The sequence below is a fragment of the Danio rerio genome, chromosome 5 (assembly GCF_049306965.1).
Source record: "Danio rerio strain Tuebingen ecotype United States chromosome 5, GRCz12tu, whole genome shotgun sequence".
NCBI lineage: Eukaryota > Metazoa > Chordata > Actinopteri > Cypriniformes > Danionidae > Danio > Danio rerio.
In genome coordinates, this window is record NC_133180.1 from 20,842,130 (window position 1) to 20,864,353 (window position 22,224).

The 22,224-nt window shown below is 33.7% G+C and overlaps 2 protein-coding genes across 8 annotated transcripts; both read right to left on the bottom strand.

The window, feature by feature from the left end:
* Nucleotides 1-1,893: 1,893 nt before the first annotated feature.
* On the bottom strand, nt 1,894-9,122 carry pxmp2 (peroxisomal membrane protein 2). Its single transcript, NM_001004607.1, is given in 5 exon segments — nt 1,894-2,631; nt 2,705-2,824; nt 6,684-6,846; nt 6,971-7,093; nt 8,923-9,122. Coding segments are annotated over 5 exon segments (585 nt in total). The 5' UTR covers nt 9,033-9,122; the 3' UTR covers nt 1,894-2,562.
* Nucleotides 9,123-11,204: 2,082 nt separating this feature from the next.
* usp30 (ubiquitin specific peptidase 30) lies at nt 11,205-21,796 on the bottom strand. 7 transcript variants are annotated; one of them, XM_073950501.1, is made up of 14 exons: nt 21,726-21,772; nt 21,267-21,310; nt 21,068-21,177; nt 19,063-19,245; nt 18,883-18,986; nt 18,681-18,779; nt 16,103-16,148; nt 15,914-16,008; nt 15,684-15,743; nt 15,446-15,532; nt 14,065-14,142; nt 13,755-13,968; nt 12,739-12,847; nt 11,205-12,635 (listed from the first exon to the last, which is right to left on the bottom strand). In XM_073950501.1, exons 2-14 carry the CDS (start codon nt 21,284-21,286, stop codon nt 12,389-12,391), a joined length of 1,452 nt encoding a protein of 483 aa, XP_073806602.1. In that variant the 5' UTR covers nt 21,287-21,310; nt 21,726-21,772; the 3' UTR covers nt 11,205-12,388. The 7 variants fall into 7 exon arrangements, with proteins under 7 accessions (XP_073806602.1, XP_073806599.1, XP_073806603.1 ...); XM_073950498.1 differs by having other exon boundaries at nt 14,065-14,145; XM_073950502.1 differs by having other exon boundaries at nt 21,591-21,772.
* Between the last annotated feature and the right edge of the window lie 428 nt (nt 21,797-22,224).

A 22,224-nucleotide genomic window follows, 5' to 3' on the forward strand; every position in this document is an offset into this window, starting at 1 on the left:
TTAACCTGTATTTTTGCACAGAAGTGTATTATGATGAAGACATTCTTGGAATTCTATCAAATATTTTTGCATGGGTTTTATTTGTTACCTGTTATAAAATGCAGAAATGATCATCTGTACATTTTATTTTTACATCACTGTCATGTAGTTATTTCACATGCCTGAAAACACGTTCACGTTACTTGGGTTTCCTTGGTCATGTGACCATAGGGAATTCCCTGACTTTCCAATGGTTCACTCAGGAGCTACAAACGAAAACATCCGTTTCTGATGAAACAATACTGAAGGCCAGTCTCCAGTATGCCACAGGAAATGGCACAAAACCCAAAAATAACACAAAATTCACTGGTTTACTGTTAACAAATACAAAGCCATACAATTTAAAAAAAATCTTTTCAAAAAGTTTTTTATTGGCATTTATGATTCCATAATGAAACTTTAACATCAACAAAACCTTTTTATCTAATGCAAAAAAGATCTTTAATTTATTATAATGTTCTTCACACTTACATTTTCAACCATTTCTTTTGGTTTATCCAAAATCATCCTTTTGAAAACTTCATTTAAAAAATGTCTTAAGTACAACAAAAATAGAAAGAAAGAAGGAACAGTAATGTTTACTGTTTTATTGTGTGTCAATTGTTTTCCTTCAAAAAAAAGTCAACTGCATACACTCACCGGCCACTTTATTAGGTACACCTATCCAACTACTCGTTAACGCAAATTTCTAATCACCCAATCACTTGGCAGCAACTCAATGCATTTAGGCATGTAGACATGGTAGAGACGATCTGCTGCAGTTCAAACAGAGCATCAGAATGGGGAAGAAAGGTGATTTAAGTGACTTTGCACGTGTCATGGTTGTTGGTGCCAGATGGGCTGGTCTGAGTATTTCAGAAACTGCTGACCTACTAGGATTTTCATGCACAACCATCTCTAGGGTTTAGAGAGGACCATTCTGGTTTGAGCTGATTGAAAGGCAACAGTAACTTAAATAACCACTCCTTACAACCGATGTATGCAGAAGAGCATCTCTGAATCCACAACACGTCCAACCTTGAGGCACATGGGCTACAGCAGCAGAAGACCAGACCGGGTGCCACTCTTGTCAGCTAAGAACAGGAAACTGAGGCTACAATTCACACAGGCTCACCAAAAGATTAGAAGATTGGAAAAAATGTTTCCTGGTCTGACGAATCTCGATTTCTGCTGCTACTTTTGGATAGGGGTCAGAATTTGGCATCAACAACATGAAAGCATGGATCCATCCTGCCTTGTATCAATGGTTCAGGCTGAAACGAAGATCCGCGTCATGGATGTGCAGCCAACAAATGTGCAGTAACTGAGTGATGACATCATGTCAATATGGACCAAAATCTCCGAGGAATATTTTCAGTACCTTGTTGAATTTATGCCACAAATGATTAAGGCTGTTATGAAGGCAAAAGGGGGTCCAACCCAGTACTAGTAAGTTGTACCTAATAAAGTGGCCGGGTAGTGTATAGTTACACAAGTGCTAAACATAAAAAAGCATTAAGTTACAAACAACTGCCATACTACAAAATTCAGTGTGATTTAATTCTTGTGTCTGAACACACCCAGATGTTTGTGCCCTACGTCACATTTATGGCCTGTTGTGCATTGCTTTTCTCAAGTATGGAAACAGAAAACTGCTGAATCATGACAGCAAAGGAAATGTGGGGGTGAGTTTCAAAACAAACATGAATACTTAGAACTTATACAGTGAGTTTGAGAAAGAGGCAACTCACTTTATATGCAAATAATACAATAAACACTTTACTTTTTCAGCTGCTATAAACTGCCATATTTAACACACCTTCTACAGACACTGTGATAGAGTACTGAGCCTTTAAATGATACTATAAGGGTGAATTTTTAAAAACGCTTTTTATTGATGTGTGTGTGTGCTGGCATATTTTATTTAATACCCAATATCAAAAACATCTAATCAGAGCAATACGAGTACATAACATTAGCAAGGTCACTGCTTTTCTTGTAGATTTGACTTTAGAATAGATTTTAGAATAACACAGAGTTCAAGACTGCTGACAATAGCAGTAGTAATGACTACTTACAAAATTATTTTGTCTCAGTAAGCATTTATATATTTAATTAATCAATTACAACATTGATTAATTCATGTTCAGTGTACTTGCAACCATTAGAAAGACATTTAGTATGAGCAGATTCAATCTCTGGGCAGATTTTTTAAAATAATTTAGTGAAAATAGTATTACAATTATCTATATAGCAGTTATTTGACAGAAACTGACCCAGTAAGGCAGTGTTTCTCAGCCATATTCCTGGTGGACCACTAGCTCTGCACATTTTTCATGTCTCCTTAATCAAACACACCCGATTCAGATTCTCAGCTCATTAGCAGAGACTGAAAGACCTGTAATAGGTGGGACAGACAAAGGAGACATCCAAAACATGCAGTGTTGGTGTTTCTCCAGGAATGTGGTTGAGAAACACTGCAGTAAGGCACAACCTGGATTCACCGTAAACCAAGATAAGCTTGCTGTAACTGGTTTTGTGCTTTCATTTCCTGACAGAGGCCAGGTAGGCATACCAAAATAAGGCAACCATGTTGGCGAACAGCACTCGAAACTGTAAAAGGAATGAGAAAGTAAGATAATGGATCAGAGATCTTAAACAGTGGAACAGATGTTTTTATACTGACCTGTACAGGTACATAGTTGATATTGATAAACTGAAACGGCGTCCAGACCTTCCAGTTCATCTTCATCGCAGGCCAGTAACTTGTTTTAAGCTTGTTTTGAACATCTGCGAGTGTTTTGCCCTGCAAAGATCACATTTTGGTCATTTTCAGGATATTTTCAGGAAACTGTGTAACTATATACTGGAAATGCAATTTGTGGATTATAAATAGTGTGCATCAAAGTATCTGTAAATGTAGTAACCCTAAGACAAACTTTTTTTGTTTGAACTTTTCTAAATACAGATCCTGCATGGTGTGATCCAAGTCAAAGTAGAGAAGAATTATTGGTGCCGTGACCCAGATGAAAGTAAGGTTTGGGAATGACTGCAACAGATGCCAGCCAGTAAGAGTTATGAGAGTGAGGCTTAAGCGTGATAACGATAAAGACATCCTTTTATAAATCGTTCTGAATGTAAAACAACAGCCAAGTTCAAACCACAGCAATACCAATAAAAATGTAGTGAAAAGCTATAATTGGGATTATTTTCAGAATGAGTTTTTTTCAGCTAATAATATATAAAACCCTGACAGCCAGTCAGAATCCATTGAAGTATAAAGGTTTCATGCACTTTACAGCTACAGACGACATCTTCCACTGCACTAAATACAATCGCTAAATTAATTCGATTAGAGGCATAGACTAAAAATTTGTAAAAATTATTGTTCAATCATGTGGATGCAAACATATATGAACAGGCCTGTACTCTCCTGATCTTAAAAAGTATAACAGTGACTAACACCAGACTGTGGTCTCCAATTTAAATGGTGGGGGAAAAATAGTGTTTCTATTAACAACGTTAATAGAACTGGTTGTGTTAGGAGCCATTTTCAATTCTAATGTGCTACTTTTCCATTGTTTTTCTATGCAAGTATGCACTCGCGTGTCGGATCTTTTGCAGAACCTCGCACATGAGCAGCACATTTTTAAGATGCCATGTCAAGTTAAAAGAATTTAAAGTTTTAATAATGTAAATATCAGTTAAAAAGCCAATCAGATGAACATGGAGGCGGTGAAAGCATTGTATGATTTCGTTCACAGCATACAATGTAAAAAAATATAGACGTAGTTTCTGTGACGTCACCCATAGGTTTCTGAAGAGTGCAAACGAAACTAACAGTGGGCATGGCCAAGCATCACCATTTTGTCGTTCAATCGTTCACGCATCATCAATTGTTTTCTGCTGTAAAGTTGGCCATTTTAACATTGGAGTCATTTGAACTGTGCTCTATTTTGGAGCCAGACCTAGCGGAATTTCGATGAATTGCAGTTTATTTTACTTCTGTATAGGTTTCACGAGGAAGTGTGCGATGTTGCTGCTTGGTTTCCAGTAGCAAGTTGGCATGAAAATGTTTTATTTGATGTTAACATGCTGGAGGAGGTGCCATTTAAAAACAAATATATTCCAGAGAGCTGCATCTCACATTTTTAGATGCAAAGATGCGTTCTGTGTGAATGGCCCCTCGCATCAATGCCTTGACCTCAGATGGTGCAACATTATCAGTTCTTTCAAATTTGTTTAGTTATTCATCTCACAAAAAAATACAAAAATTGAATAGATTTTGTTCTTTGACTTGTGTAGATTCATAGAGAAAGCTTCCATAAACAACAGAATCTGAGCTGAGACTGAAAACTGATCAGCAAACAGGGGAAGTTCATTGACCTGAAGCTCCAACTCTATAATCTGGTCAAAGTTGAGCATCATGAAGGCCAGCTCGCACCTAAATGTCCGCAATAGTCCAGCTTATCATGACTATCAACTACATCGGTGAGTGAAACCAGTCCTGTTGTAACACTCTTCACTACAATATGAAAACCACATGCTTGTATCATGTCTTAACATCATGTCTTAAAGTGACTTCCCCATTCTTGACAGTAAATGGTAGAACAACATGTCAGTAACTGTAATAACGAAGTTGCATACAGAGGTAGGCCTAAAAACGAGGTATGTCCAAACATTACAATAAATTATGTAATAAAAACACTTTAGCATTCTATTTTTAAAAGTATTACAAAAACAAATGTCCTTTATTGGAATTCATGGTTCCATGATGAACTGTTAGCATCCTTAGAATTTTTCCATTGCACAAATATTATTTATGACTCCTCAAGTTTTCTATAAAGACTCTTATTTTTAAGATTTTATGTTTTTTTTATTTAGTTTTTATTGCAGTTTCCACATGTACATACAGATGTATTGTATATTGGGTTTTCCACAATGGAATTTTTATTACCTATACTGTATACATATGAAACTGTGAGGATGGTACTTTTAGGATATTCCATAATACACTGTGGTATAGCCGGGCTTGGATTGTTTTGCTTTCTCACTACAATCGGTCTGCTCCAGAGTTCGTTTCAATCGAGCTGAGACCAACTCATTCAGGCGATCTCGGACTGATTGATTTGTGGCGGATCCGAGCGCAACTGCTGGTTTCACATATGCCAAACGAACCGAGTTAACTGGGCAAACGAGACAAAAGTCTAGGTGTGAAAGCACCCTTAAAGGTAAATTTTTAATGTTTATTTTTTAAATAATTTTTTTAATATTTTGTGTTGTTTTCTCTCATTACAAAAAATAAAACACAAAATAAACAGAATAAAATTCACATCTTTCTGACTATACATTCTATAATAAATCTGGTCATAAGGAGAATAAAGTCTACCCATTTTTTCCATGTCTAATTAAACTCCTCAGTCTGTAAATGACGATTCATTGTTGGCCTCCCCATCTTTTAGATTTCATAAATTATGTAAACCAGTCACTAATTTGAGGTATTTCGAGCTGTAACCATTTTTTCTTCATCATTTTACAAGCTATCAGCAAAATTTTCAGCACTTTTCTTTCTCTGAATTTTTTTCTGACATCTGATTTTTTAGGCCTAGGTACAGCGTTGAGAAAGAAAAACCGATGGGTATATGGAATACATTCTCTAAACATTTATGAATTACTTGCCAAAATGCCTAAATCTTTAAACATTTCCAGAATATGTGAATCATTTGCTTCATTTGAGCCACATAGTCTTCAGCAGACTGCATCTTTGTTTAAGTATCTCTTCTGCTCAGGGAAAAAATGACTGAGGATGATGTTGATTTCCACTGTGTTTTAAAATTACTTTTCCACTCAGTCCTAATGCCCCAGTATAGTGAAGGGGACTCTATACTGTCAGTGAGCGCAGTCTTTCGAATGAGATGTTAAATCGAGGTCCTGACTCTCTGTGTTCATTAAAAATCCCAAGGCACTTCTCGTAAAAAGTAGCCCCGGTGTCCTGGCCAAAATCCCTCCATTGGCCCTTACCCATCATGGCCTCCCAATCATCCCCATCCACTGAATTGGCTGTATCACTGTCTCTCCACTCCCCCTATAGCTGCTGTGTGGTGAGTGCACTGGCACTGTTGTCATGTGGCTGCTGTCGCATCATCCAAGTGGATGCTATGCACTGGTGGTGGTGTAGAGAGACTCTCCTCATGATTGAGAAGCACTTTGGGTGTATGGCCATACATGATAAATGTGCTATATAAATACACTGATACATGACATTATAATATGTGTTCTCTAATTTATTGTCTAGTAGATTTTATATATTTTAGTAATTACTTTGGTCATGTTGGCTCCTTTATAAGATGATAAATATTGTAAGAAGACTATTACTTTTGTTTTCATCGCCCTTTCTAAAGTTTTTAATTTTGTGTCTTATCTGTAAATATCTATGAAAGTCATGATCACTCAGTGAATTTTCATTTTCGAAAATTTCTAAATCCTTAGCACTTCCATTATGTAGAAAAGTGCAGCATGCCGTAAGTCCTTGCTTATTCCAAACTTTAAAAGTAGTGTCTATTTTGTTTGGGACAAATGTGGAGTTAAAAGCTGGCCATCTCGGTATTGATACTGATTTAAGATAGCTTTTTATAAATGAAGTAATGTCACAAAGAAGTCATTACCTCTAAAGCGTTCATAACCACATAAAAGAGCAGGAGGAAAGCAGGGGCGAATATCAGACGTTCCAGCAGAAGGCGCTTGATGAGGCAGTATGGGACAGTGGTTGGTAACAGGACCTCCAGGAGATGGTAGAAGTAATGACTGACTGGACCAGTGATAAAAAGTCTGAAAAATCAAATCCACATTTGAAAGATTATTAATTCATCATACAGTATTTATAGTAAATATCGTATAGTTATTTAATGTGCTTGTATGAATTGATAGATCACTCAGTTCCTCATACTCATACCCATAAATTGCAAAGTGTACAGGTCCCAGAATGCTGATTTTCTTTTTGGGACTATTTTCCTTGACATTCTTCTGGTACTCCAAAACTTGAGACAAAAGATTTCCCAAAGCAGACAGAATACCACTGTAAGAAAGAAAGAAAATGGCTATTTTTTACACACACACACACACACACACACACACACACACACACACACACACACACACACACGGCTGTTTGTGGTCTTTTTGTGTTTTGTCCAGAAGCGAGTTTTAGTTTTGACTGGTATTGAGTGTCCCACCCTCAAGCCAACCAATAGAGAAAGAAGACCCAGTGCAAAGTCCTTCATGATAAACCTGTACTAAATATATGTTCATAGGCAGACAGCGCTACCAAGCATTTAACAACTAAATTATTTTGCGCCTACAATTTAGTGATGTTAATTTGTTTAAATCTTTCATTTAAAATAAACATATATATATATATAAATAAACTACTATAATAGTATTTTTATATTTATTATATATAACTAAACAGATCAAATTATATTTTTGTTTGTATATTTATTTAGAGGTTGTATATATTTTTACTTACCACATAACAAATACATGATTTACTCTTAATTTAAAATGATTAGTAATTATATAATACTATTACTTATATTATGCACTCAGTTATTGATATTAATTAATATTCATTGTTCACATACATTGGTGCATATTTTTCAACCAAAATTGCTTATGATTCTAACATGATTCGTCTATTTAGTTTAGTTATTCAGAGATTAACAAGAAAAACAAATTGTTCTTAAGAATTTTGGGAAAGTAACAAAATTTGAGGACTTTATTCAGTTTATATGTTTTGAGTAAAATGTTAATTTGTGTGTTATCAGTAATTTTACCTGTCAGATAATATTGATAACGTGTCTTTGAGAGATATTATGTTGTTATTTGAAAGACAGCAGGAATATTTTATGTAAAGGAAGAATAATTCACTGTCTGAATATGTTCATCGTAATAGTTGGTTAGTTGTTTATTTCATGTTCATTTGACATATGAACCCCAGAATACATGGGTTTAAAACTTTTCAATGCGCGAGCAAAACATTTCAGCTCACGAACAAAGATTCTAGATTTGCAATAAATGACAGCAGAGCAGAGAGCAAAATGAATGTGTGCAATGAAAACTGTGGTAACTGCATAATAGGACAATATTTTATTTTTGTAATCAAAAATATTTTATTATCATTGAAACTTTTAATTAAGGTTATTTTTTTTAATTGAACAATCTTTTATTTTTAAATTACTATGTACAGTTCAAATCAAAATTATTAAACCCCCTTTGATTTTTTTTTCTTTCCCCAAATTATGTTTAACAGAGCAAGGACATTTTCACAGTATGTCTGATCATATTTTTTCTTCTGGAGAAAGTCTATTTGTTTTATTTGGCTAAAATAAAAGCAGTTTTTAATTAAAAAAAAACACATTTTGGGTCAAAATTATTAGCCCCTTTAAGCTATATTTTTTTTCAATAGTCTACAGAACAAACCCCCGTTTACAATAACTTGCCTTTACTTTATGTAAAGTAAATTACTTTAACCTGCCTAGTAAACCTAATTAACCTAGTTAAGCCTTTAAATGTCACTTTATGCTGTATAGAAGTGTCTTGAAAAATATCTAGTCAAATATTATTTATTGTCATCATGGCATTAGAAATGAGTCATTAAAACTATTATGTTTAGAAATGTGTTAAAGAAATCTTCTCTAATAATAATAATTGTCTAATTGGCTAATAATTATGTCTCTATAACTAATTTTTGATTGAACAATTAAGACATAAATCTAACTCCATAGCTGTAAACGTGGTGAAATCAATTTAAACCTAACATTAACTAAAGCACCTAAACAGCTGCTAGCCAACTAACTAGGGGCGAACTAGTTAACTAACTAGCTTAAACAAAGACGTAAAACTGACCTCGTAACCGATTTGGTGATGATTGGATATTTCTTTAACAAGCTCAAATACTGCTGAAGTGCCCTCGCCAGCAAAGAGGGGTCTCGGACAAGTACGCTTTGCGTTGGCATCGTCACTTACTGGAGCAGCGCCTGGGCACTTATATCATAAGAGTGAAAATTTCTGTTGTTTTTTTTTTTTACAAAGTGCAAGTGCTTCCTGAGAAGGGTGGTCGGACGCAGCGTGCGTGGTCTGAAGGCGTGCGTCATAGAACAGAGCGGCACTGTGTGATCCCATTGGTTTGATTCTTTATGACCACGCCCTAAAGTGCACGTGCTGTCTCTTAAAGTGACAAAGCATGTCCGCTATTAAAGAGACAGAGAATTCCTTCGATTACTCACCCTCATACTTGCACTAGTTCTCGCATTTGGAGATAATTTCAAGAATATCCATTTAATTTCTAAACTGCAGAGGTTGTAGAAGAAAGAAAAATTAAATAGAAAAACTTAGCCCTGCATAGGACATAGCGTTTGCGGTTTGTTTCCATAGTTCTTAATTGAGTAACGTTAAAATAACTAGTCAAGAAGTTCACAAGGAGGGGTAATAACGTTAGTAATGTTGTTAACAACGTTCAGTTCTCGCACAGACTGATAGTTTGCTTCATAACATCTAAAGAATTACCTCAGAAAGTGTTTTATTTTCTCCTTAGAAAGTTTTAGTACATCTACAAAAATTTACTACTGAAGAGTCCTACATGTTTGATTGACAGATGGTAAGTAAATAACAGCAATTTTCCTCGACATATTACCTCAGCAATGTAAAGTATGGCTTGATTTAATTAAATTACATCAATGAAACAAATAATTAAAACATTGCTGAACAATCCCATACACATGTCAAGCTTCCCTGCAGAAAAAACAGCATATGCTGGTTTGTTGATCTTGCTGGTTTTAATGCTGTGTTTGCTGGTCTCGATGCTGGTCTTGCTGGACCAGCACTGAGACCAGCAAGACCAGCATCAAAACATACTTTACCAGTATATGCTGTTTTTGTCAGCAGGGTTGCTGGGTTCATAAATATTATGAAAATAATTAAGGTTTAACCAATATAGTAAAACCCCTTTTAAGTTTTTTCTTTTTTTTTTTTTTTTTGTAGGCTTGTATTTTAAGTACTGTAAAAGTACTCAAAAATGTCTCTGTCAATGTTTTCAAACAATTATATTTGATTTACCAAAGTCACACAAGTATCAATTTCACATCCATAACGGTGAGACATCATATCCACAACAAAGCATTTTCCTTATAAATGCAAAAATATGAAATAAAATCAATCATTTTTGTCCTTTAAAGCAGTGATTCCTAAAGTGAGGGTTGGGACCCCCTATGAATTCATGGGGCAATGACAGGGGGTCGCTTAATGATTTCCAGAAGTCAAATACATTTTATTAAACTATTAGATTTACTATATTTTACCATAACCCACAGAAGATGAACATAGTAGTTGTTAGTAAAAACAACATCATGCAAATGAAAAACCTTCAGCCTTTCAACTATTTTTTTATAGGATTATGTGTTTTCTTTAAATTAACAACAGCAATAGCGTCAGCTGCAGCAGATTGATTTATAGTGCTAGGTTAAACTTTGACACTTTTATGGCAATTAAATACATTAAACATAAATACAGGCTACAACTAAACATTGAGAATGATCTCTGTTTGGTGGTCTCCAAAATTAAACATAGAATAGACTTGTACTGAAAACATTGTGCCCACCAGTTTATTAATATTAAATCAATTATTAAATTACTAAAAATGATAGGGTTGTTAGGCTGTTACCTTTTTTTGCTGTTAATATGCTAGTGTTTATATAGGCCTATTGTTGTGTGCACAACATTTTTATAATTATAACCACCTCAGAGGAATTTGGGGGTTGTGAGTCACTGGCATTTTTGTTTCAGGGGTCGTGGGCTAAAAAGTTTGGGATCCTCTGCTTTAGAGAGACAACTGTTTTCCTTTTGATTAGCATTGTTTCTTTTGGCTTGTGCAGTTTAATTCCCAGACACTCTACAAAGTATGTTGTATACTGCAAAACTGGCAAACTTTTTTGATCACATCCATAACACATGTTTATTTTTCCTTATTTTTTATTTTAAATGTTTACAGATTTCAGATGTTTTGAGTTTTTACTGCAAACGTCACACCCATAACGCTGGAATTGCACAGCCACAATTTACTTAAAACCAGAGAACATTTTTAGTTATTATAGTAAGTTGTTGGAAAAAAAAATGTGTAAAAAAACAAGATGTTTTGACAGTAGCAGAATTTATTTAATTTAAATTAATTTACATGTGAAAAAAATACTCACCCACACAATCATACACGCTAGTATCATAAAAATATACAATTGTGCAAACTGCATCATGTACAATCAACATATAACAAAGAATTACAGAGTAACACTGGACGTGGATGTATATTGAAATGCTTGTATTAGAGAAAAGTCCATTTGGTAAATCAACAGCTGAAATTTAGGTTACAATTTTCTACTTCGTGTTTAAGTTTCCTCTCCAAGTGTTCACTTATGTTAAAATGACAAAGGATATGTCGATCATTCAACAAAACAAAATAAGGATTTCTAAGAAAACTGTTCTACGTGTAGATGTGGCTGCATCCCATCATTATGTGTTCTTCTCTAATTAACCTCAAAATGTGAATCAAAAACAACTTAGTGGCGTTTACATGTTACAAAAAACTTTATATGCGAATTGCATAAACACATTAACAATAGTTATTTTCAGACACATTATCAATTTTATAAAAAAAAAAAAAAAACAGAAAACAGCATGAGAAACATGTAAAATTTACTTTTGTCAAGCAAATCATTAGCTTAATGAGCAAGGCAACAATTATGGGTCATTTTGCAACATTATCATGAAATCTGATGTTTTCCAGACAGAAACCAACTTTAGATATTTGTAAATCCCATATCAGTAATCATGTCCAGCATCGCTCACACTCTCAGATATTGACTAAAACAACAACTGCCATGAACACAGAGCCAAATTAAAGGGATAGTTCACCCAAAAATTAAAAATGTCTCCCCTTCATGTAGCTCCAACCTATTGAGTTTCTTTCTTCTGTTGAACACAAATAAAAAAATAAAAAGATATTCGGTAGCCGTTGACATTTAAAATACTACAAAAGGTAATGGCTACCAGTTTTCAACATTCTTCAAAGTATCTTCTTTAGTGTTTGACAGAAAGAATCAAGTAAATGGTAAGTAAGTGGGTAAGCTATCTCTTTAAGGTGCTATCTGTGATATGCAAAACCCAAATTTTCTCTCTCTCTTTCTCATGAAGAAAGAAAAAAAACAATACGCATGCCAAACTTCATGCACTGGGATGCACAAATCCACTTGGCCATAAGTAGCATATAGCATGGAATGGAGAGTTAATAACACTCTGGCGTTTAACTAAGTCCGCTGAAATGCTACTCTTCTACCCTCAGACCAGGCCTCTGCATTCGCTCATAAAAGAGCAGATATGCACTGGAGGAGAGCACCTCCTGAAGACTGGCCTTCCTCACAGAGTCATCAGACACCCACAGCCACTGCGAGCTGAATGGAGAAGTCCCACGCGGAGCGGCAGGACAGCGGCGGTAAGTGATAAAATGACCCGAATGCATGTCTCCATGATGAACCAGCACCGCCGTTAAGCGGAAGAGGTACTCCGAGGTGCTGGAGTCAAGGTGAGAAAGGAAAGGTAACATGACAGAGATTACAACACAGAAAATCTTCAGCTCAAATGCAGTTTCTGGTATAACAGCAGGAATGAATCTACCTGTAGTCGTACGTGAGGTTAAGTTGTGAGCTTAGACCAGGTGAGTGCAGAAAGACAGAGGGGAAAGTTCCATTGGACTGTGGCTTGTTGTTATTACAGTGCTCTGAATCTGAAAAAGAAAAAAAAATCTTAATCGAAAAAAATATGATTTTTTTGGGGGATAATCATATTTTTAATATATTCTATATAATAATAATAATAATAGTAATAATAATAATAATAATAATAATAATAATAAATATTATTAATATAATAAAATTGAAAAAAAGCCCATTTGATGGGTTTTATAAAAAATATAATTTATTAAAGTTAATAAAATAATAAATAATTGAAATAATAATAAGTAATAATAAAGATATTATTAATATTATTATTTCAATTAGTTATTTTCTCAATTATTTATAAAGTTAATAAAATAATAAATAATTGAAATAATAATAATAACAATAAGTAATAAACATTTTATTATTATTATTATTTTAATTAGTTATTTTTCCAATTATTTATAAAGTTAATAAAATAATAAATAACTGAAATAATAAGTAATAATAAAGATTTTATTAATATTATTATTTCAATTAGTTATTTTCTCAATTATTTATAAAGTTAATAAAATAATATATAATTGAAATAATAATAATAATAACAATAAGTAATAAACATTTTATTATTATTATTATTTTAATTAGTTATTTTTCCAATTATTTATAAAGTTAATAAAATAATAAATAACTGAAATAATAATAGTAATAATTATTAATAAGCAACAATAAAAATATATTTATTATTAAGTTTATCAACATTATTAATCCCGCAAGGGGCAATAAAATTTGGACAGTAGCATCATGACACAACAAACACATACAAGTAAATAATAATTAATATTAATAATTATAATAATATTAATAATAGATATTACTATTATTATTATAAAAGTAGCTAAAGGATTTCAAGGATGCTTTACACAGAGCCAATCACACAGATCTAAATGACAGTCTCAATTCCTATTTTCTCACCAACACCATTAGCAATGGCTTTGTCCTTTGGGTCTGCGGAAGCTTTGGCCTTATTTGTTCTGCTGGTCTTCTGCTGGCTCTGAGCAGCACTACAGTGTTTGTATCGATCCAGAGATAAATATTCTGTAAACTGAACATGCTCCTGTCTCTTTATGGGACTGCCCTCTTTAGACCACGTCAGTCTCTGCAAATGGATGCAGAGGCACTGAGGCAACTAAAAGCCAAAAGAAAGAAACACACACAAAACAACAGGACGTTATTTGGAGCCCTGTTGCTCTAAGGAAAGGCTTTTGATTTCAGTCAGGTCTACCTTTCCAAGTTTCAGCTGCTTGACAAATGTCGTCCTCTGACTCTCAAGCACTTCTCCATTTACTAGCTCTCCAGCCTGCTGCTACAAAAGTGACAGAGAGAATTAACTCAACTATAATTACGAAGCCCCACACATGATATGCAAAAAAATAAAATAAAATTATGAATTGTGAGCAGTTAAGCATGATTTACTAATGCTTTTTCATTTTCGCGCATTTAATGGTCATCAGCATCTTAAATCTTTGAAAGTTTTTAATTTTTATATATATTTTTAAAAGCGTATGTACATTTGAAATGTGAAAAGGTCCATCCATTTCTTTAGTTCCCTCAGCTAAATTGAGCACATGATTTACTAATTCATTCTTTTGTTTTAAAAGGATAGTTCTCCAAAAACTAAAAATTCCTGAATCATTTACTCACCCATTACTTGTTCCAAATGCAAAACAAGCTATTTTAAAGAAATCTATAAACCTGTAACCATTGACTTCCATAGTATTAGATTTTCCTATTATTGAAGTCAATAGTTACACAGGTTTTCAGCATTCTTCAAAATATCTTCTTTTGTGTTTTACAGAATAAAGCATCTCATAAATGTTAGGAACCACTTGAATGATCAAATGTTTAGGAAACAATTTTGGTAACACTTTACAATAAGGTTCATTAGTTAATGCATTTACTAACACAAACTAATCATAAACAACACATGTACAGCATTTATTAATCATAATTGAACATTTACTAATGCATTATTAACATCCAAGTCCATGCTTGTTAACATTAGTTAACGCACCATGAGTTAACATGAACTAACAATGAACAACTGTTTTTTCATTAACTAACATTTACTAACATGAACAAATACAGTGGTAAATGTATTGTTCATTGTTTGTTCATGTTAGTAAATGCATTAATTAACATTAACTAATGAACCTTACTGTAAAGTGTGACCACAATTTTCATATTTGTGTGAACTATCCCATAAACAATCATAACCAGGTGCTTTATTTATGTTATTTGCACTACATGTAATATCCAGCTTCTTTGTGAAAAACTCTTTCCTTTATAGTTCTGTCTTAATATGCTGTTAAAATAATAATGTTAAAATAATGTTTAAAATAAGTTGGAAGACAGGAAATATAACAAATTTTTATTTTGTGTACACTTTATAATACAGTAGAATGAGAGCATTAATTATTATATCAAGTGCACAATTTCTTAAAAAATTGTAAAATGTGTGCATGCTCTAATTAATAGAGGGAACACATAAATAAATCAAGCCCATTATTTTATTTTCTTGTATGCCATGTTGGTGTTTACATAATAAAGGATCAAGTACAATGATACTAAAGTAACTTGTCCTCAAATTATTACATACGTCATACCTTGGTGCAGTTTTCACATTCCACTTCTTTGATGGTTTCAGAGGAGATGAAATGCTGTAAACACTGGTCCAAAGTAACAGGTCGACCCTAAAAAATGATGTATGAATACATGTGATGCAAATTGTATTGTATGTACATGTCTTGCTGTATAACACTAACTGAGTCATCCATTTTAATATAGTGATGACTAAAGCTATTCTACAGTAGTACTGGTGTATTACAAAACAAGTTTGCTCACCCACTGTATTGAAGGGATCGAAAGAGACAAGCTGTCGAAAGAGTCATAATGCACAGGACTCTGGAATAAAAAGACAGCATTAACTATTTTATCTATTATTTTATTATCTATTAATTATTTATATTATAAATAAATATTGTATAAATCATCTATATTATTTATTAATAAACATCTATTTAGTTTATGTCCAGTGTAACTTAAAAGAAAAACAACAACTCTGATTTAATCACCTGTTGTTCGCAGCGCTTGCAAGCCATATAACTTGTTAACCGTCCATGAAAAGGATGCCTAGTTCTCCATAAACTAGGAATAGGATGCAGTGGGCCTAGAAATGAACAAGATAAATTATTCAATCCTAAAAATGCAATCAGATGATAAACAAAATGTCTAAATATTTTAAGAAGGAAGTCTTCATTTACCTCCACTTCGACAACTAATGTTTTTCTCTTTGGACTCCACAGATTTCTGAAAGCATTCATAGCAGTGTCAGTAGGGGTGTGCTATATTACAAAAAATACTGCTGAAGATTTGTTTGGAAACAATAATAAATACTATACTGGTTAGGGCCTGTCATTGATAAATAAGTATGACACTAAAAACTGCCAGTAGGTGGCAGCAAATCTTATCTTAATGAATGATTTATTGAATTATTCATTACAAGGGGACCTATTGTGCAAAAATCACTTTTACAAGGAGTTTAAACAAAGTTGCGTGTCAATAGTCTGTTAATATAAGCAGCTTCTAATGGTAAAAATTTACTAATTAAATTATTTAGAATCACTCTTGATAAAATCAGTCTGCAGAAACACTTTGATTGACATTCTCTCTTTGTACATGTCATTAGAGAGGGAAAGTCCCGCCCATTAGCAACAATCTCTCCCTCATTAGTCTTGTTTTTGAATCTTCCACTATGCTGACTCTGTCCTCCTTTGAAAAGAGCAAAACTGAATTTAAATTTAAAGCGACAGTCACCAAAATTGAAGGGTATATGCAGAGGTATGCTAAAGGACCTTTAATCGGCGTGTTTAAGGTCTGTTTTCTTTAAAAAATCAGGGATCTCCACTGGCTGAGTTATATTCGATATAAAGTGGGTCTTAGGTTGTACAAGAAGCACTGCATTAAATTAAGTTTTTCTTTAATTTCTTTACATCTTCACTTTAAAATATGAACATTATTTTACCCCAGTATATTCAATGGAACTTTTGCGCTAGCTTTCCAATTCTGACGGGTGGTGTGAGTAAACGACTTTTTGTCTCGTTTTATGCTTGAGCAACTAAATGAATGCCAAAGTCAATTACATTACAACATTGATGCTGTAAAAGGAACCGTATAAAATGGAAAAAAGTTGCATTAACCATTCACCACAAGTTTATCAGTATGGGAAGAAACACTAGCTCCGCATATACCCTATTAGGATCAAAGCCTAAAAGGGGCATTTTCAAAGAGTTCTAAAATATTATTTGTTTGGTATTTCGAGCTGAAACTTAACATACACACTCAAGAGACATCAGAGACTTATTTAACATCTTGTAAAAATAGACATAATAGGTCTCCTTTAAACTATTCATTTAAAAACAGCTGATACATTTTGAAAGTAAATGAGACACTTGTTACGAATGTCTAATTGATTAAAAATTGATTGAAATAAACACTAGTGTTGCTTTAAGACTCAAGTTTACAGTATCATGAGCATGAATATTATTCCAGTAATGGCATTGTATACGTACAGTTGAAGTCAGAATTTTCAGCCCCCCTTTAAATTTTTTTTTTTTTTTTTGTAAAATATTTTTGAAATGTTGTTTAACAGAGCAAGGGAATTTTCACAGTATGTCTGATAATATTTTTTTCTTCTGGAGAAAGTCTTATTGGTTTTATTTCAACTAGAATAAAAGCAGTTTTTAATTTTTAAAAAGCATTTTAAGGTCAAAATTTTAGCCCCTTTAAGTTTTTTTTTTGTCTGCAGAACAATCCATCATTATACAATAACTTGCTTAATTACCCTAACCTGCCTAGTTAACCTAATTAACCTAGTTAAGTCTTTAAATGTCACTTTAAGCTGTATAGAAATGTCTAAAAAATGTATAGTCAAATATTATTTACTGTCATCATGGCAAAGATAAAATACATCAATTATTAGACATAAGTTTTTAAAACTATTATGTTTAAAAATGTGTTGAAAAAAAACTTCTCTCCGTTAAACAAAAATTGGGGGAAAAAATAAACAGGGGGGTTTATAATTCAGAGGGGCTAATAATTCTGACTTTAGCTGTATATAAGTTACCATACTCAATATTAACTTCTTGTTTGTTGAACTGTTGTATAGAATCAATCTCACATTTTTTGTCTTCACATGATAATATTTTGGAAAATTACACTCTTGCTCATGTGATATTACCTAATGATATCACACCTTATCAATCTAAAAACAAAAGTCCACAGAAAATTTTATTTCTTTCATAGATTGAATTTCAGAACCATTCCTACAGCATTCAAATAGGCTTCATTTAGCTTTTGGACCTACTGTGTTTTTAAGTGTGTGTGTTTTGAGAGATAATCAATATTAATATATAACAAATAAATAAATATAATAATAATAATAATGATAATGATAATTATTATTATACCAGGAAAAAATCTAGTCAGAACAGCTACATGCCAAGGTTTCAAATTCCAGCTCAGTTAAAGTCTTTTTCTAAATATGTAGTGAAACCAACCATCTCTTTAAACTTCAACTTTGTTTGCAGGTTATTCCATGCAAAGGTGCAACATTCATTCCTTTTTTTTCGGCTTAGTCCCTTTATTAATTAGTGGTCACCACGGCGGAATGAACTGCCAACTTATCCAGCATATGTTTTACACAGCGGATGCTACCCACTGCGTCACCGTGATGCACATAATGTGCTGCATATTTAAAAAATAATACTTGTCCAATTCTGAGCTAAACTTTTGTTTAGGGCCTAATAATGCATTAAAGGTATGGTAGCTGCTCTTGTTTACCTCCAGTGTTTGCATGTCGAAGAGGTGAGCGACTCTGGGTTGGCGTTCCTGTTCTTCCTCTAATGATGATGTGAGAACATGAAAGAGCTCATGAGCATCCTGAGGGGGGTATTGAGAGATACACTGTCATTTTCATATTTCAGAAATAAAAAACACAAAACTTAGGCATATATAAACTCTAAAGCATGCAACTGCATCTAACCTGTTCCTCGAATGAGCTGATGTGCCATCTGTAAAGTCTGAGCGCTTCCAAAAGGCCTCCGGCATCTAAAACATCATCTTCTCCTGGATCATGACTCGACAGGGCTGTTTAATGGAGGGTAGAAGTGCATTAACATACATTAACATTATATTTGTGTTTGAGTGGATGGGAGATGGTCACCTTTAAGTAACTGCATCAGAGATCTGGACAGCTGAGTTTCTCTTTCCGTTCTCTCTCGATCAGCGCTGTTTTGACTTGTGAAGTCTTCAAGCCATCGGATGAAGGAAGGACACGCTGCCAGACCCTGGAGAAGTGAGTTCATAAAACACGTGTTCCCCAGATTAAGCAGACCAGGAACCATACCTGTGAGAGAAATTAGAGATTTAATCAATCATTACTGTCACAACACAAAGTATAGCATCTGTTACTATAGTGTAATCATAATATAATATAATATAATATAATATAATATAATATAATATAATATAATATAATATACTATAATATAATATAATATAATATAATATACTATAATATAATATAATATAATATAATATAATATAATATAATATAATATAATATAATATAATATAATATACTATAATATAATATAATATAATATAATATAATATAATATAATATAATATAATATAATTTCCAGTACTGGGTTGCGGCTGGAAGGCAATAAGCTGCGTAAAACTTGTTGAATAGGTTTGTGGTTCATTCCGCTGTGGCAACCTCTGATAGATAAATGGACTAAGCTGGGGACTAAGGAAAATGAATGAATAATATAATAAAATAAATCCTTATTTGTGCTGATAAAATTGGTAATATAGATTGTATACTTACTTCCTTTTAAGGACAATAAAATAAATTAAATAATTAAGTAATTATGGCTTTAATTACAGTCACAACACAAAGTGTAGTATCTGTTACTACAGTATATACATAATACAACATAATATAAACTTTTGAAGGACACATATTTTCCTTTGTGGACAAACATGAAGTGCTATGCTAAGGTTCATAATTTGCCATTTTGATAACACCGTATTGACCTCCATATCTAGAACCCTTATAAAATGGATAAAGCAAGCACAGATTCAGTTGTCTTTTCTACAGTATTGTAACATATCTACCTTTTTCATAATGAGTGTACTGTGCTCAGGGAGCATTCGTTCAAAATGACTCAAAGAAATCATTTCAAATACCAAGGTTGCCATACAAATAATTATTGTCTGTCTGACTGATTGAATAAGCTGTACATTTTATTTTACAGTCTATGGTTGAGACATACACTGAAATGTGTCAGTGAGTGTCATGGCTTGCAGGACCAATGCTGTGCTGCATATGTAATATAAGAAGAAAAGAAATTTTAACTCTGCATATGAATATTTATAAATCAAAAAATAGTTTTTCTGTATTCTAGCTAGGGCGTCACGGTGGCGGAGTCGGTAGCACAATCGCCTCACAGCAAGAACATCGCTGGTTCGAACCTCGGCTGCGTCAGTTGGCATTTCTGTGTGGAGTTTGTATGTTTCTTCCCATGTTTGTGTGGGTTTCCTCTGGGTGTCCAAAGTTTAAAGACTTGAGGGTGAATTGGGTAAGCTAAATTGTCTGTTGTGTATGTGTGTGAATGAGAGAGTTGCAGCTGAAAGGGTGAAACATATGCTGGATAAGTTGGCGACCTCAGATTAATAAAGGGACTAAGCCAAAAAGAAAATGAATGAATGAATGTATTCTAGATTTATACGTATACTAGCGATACTTTTAACGTGATGTGACTATATATAATCTTCACATTAGCAGCAATTACTGGAATTATTCTATTGTGGGGAAATGCAACATTTGTCACAATTTTTAATGTTACATAAATGCAGAAATTACAATACGGTGATATTAACCACATTCATAGTAGTTTAACTGAAGACGTCTGCTGATACTAATTTGTTAATTAGTTTGGCCAAGGAGTGATGAGGACATGCTCCGTCACATCCTGTTGATGATTATTCTATTCTCAGAGCGAACCTTAAAACTGTCTCTCACCTACTAAATCTGTCGATTCCAGTTTATCAGCAGTAAGAAGGAAAGAGGTAAACATGTGAGTGAAATTGTGTCTCGATCAAGGAAAAAGAGGAACGATAATGGATAATTGGGGTTGATAAAATGAGGTTGGACACCTTACCTTTTCTCTTCTTCCTCCTGTCTGAAATTGGCCCCCATAGTACATAGACTCCAGCAGCCATGGCAGCAGCTATTCCACCAATCACGCCCCAGTTCTTCATCATCTTGTTCCTGAACAGAGCGATACAAGTGTTTTTAAATGTGGGGCAAACAGCACAGACAGCAGGGACACCTGTGGAGGACAGCAGACTGACTCTGACCTTGACAGCTGTGTTTGCATTAAGCCTGGCTCTCTGGCAAAACCCTGTAAGCCATCATTACACACACAACACACTTATTTGGGGGAAAAGTAAAGCATGGAAGAGCTGATTCATGCTGCACACTGAATCAAGTAGTACCAATAAGAGTTAACTTCACATCTGTTGTCAAGACAGATTTAATTAGCTTCAATCAGATTATGAAGAGAACTATCCTAACATATTTATAACAGCACCTATTTTGTTAAATGTCTTTAGAATGAATTAAAATCGTAAATAGACACATTTGCTTGTTATTTTATCTGCGACGATGAATGCGATGCATACATAATAGTAAATGCGAATGTCTGTTAGCCTTCTGTGCAACAGCTGGCACCATTTTACTGGCGTCTTTGCTCCTAGTTGAGCTAGACAGGTTCACTATTCAGCCGTCAAATCATGCGTTTTCATGTAAACTCTAACCTTGCAGCGGCCCCAGTGCGTAAAAACTCTCGTACAAGCTTGTCTGTAGTTCCTTGCTTGCACCAAGGCATATTTCACTGCGCCGCACGCGCGGAACTAAACATTGCGCGTGGTTGCGCGCCGGATCTTTCGCGAAGTAGGACGAACATGTCGTAAGCGGAAATGATGTCCACGGTACTGTTTGGGAAATTATTAGGTGCGTTCGACATAACGCTGATTCACATATTTTTTCAATGTGAAAGTACAAAAAACTTTTGGAAAAACGTATATCTCCATATAGGTAACCACATTGCTTCTTCCAGACCCTTTCATCTTCAGGATGTCGTTTGTTATTATGGAGGTGGGGCTGATGTATCAGAGAATTACATTATTGACTTTTTTATTTTGTATGGAAAATATTTTATCCATAAACAAAAATTCTCCTGTTCGCAGCCTTCTTTTTCACATTTTTTAATAGAAATTGATGTTTTTATTAAATCTCTTAGATTAGTTAATAATA

What these genes read in the sequence shown, in the direction of transcription:
- usp30 (NM_001162484.1), bottom strand. Translation starts at nt 21,796, where the DNA reads ATGCCTTGGTGCAAGCAAGGAACTACAGACAAGCTTGTACGAGAGTTT. An exon ending in TCTGATGCAGTTACTTAAAG is followed by an intron (nt 18,987 to 19,062) that starts GTGACCATCTCC and finishes TCCATTAAACAG; the next exon opens with CCCTGTCGAGTCATGATCCA. An exon ending in AATGTGAAAACTGCACCAAG is followed by an intron (nt 14,146 to 15,445) that starts GTATGACGTATG and finishes TCACTTTTGTAG; the next exon opens with CAGCAGGCTGGAGAGCTAGT.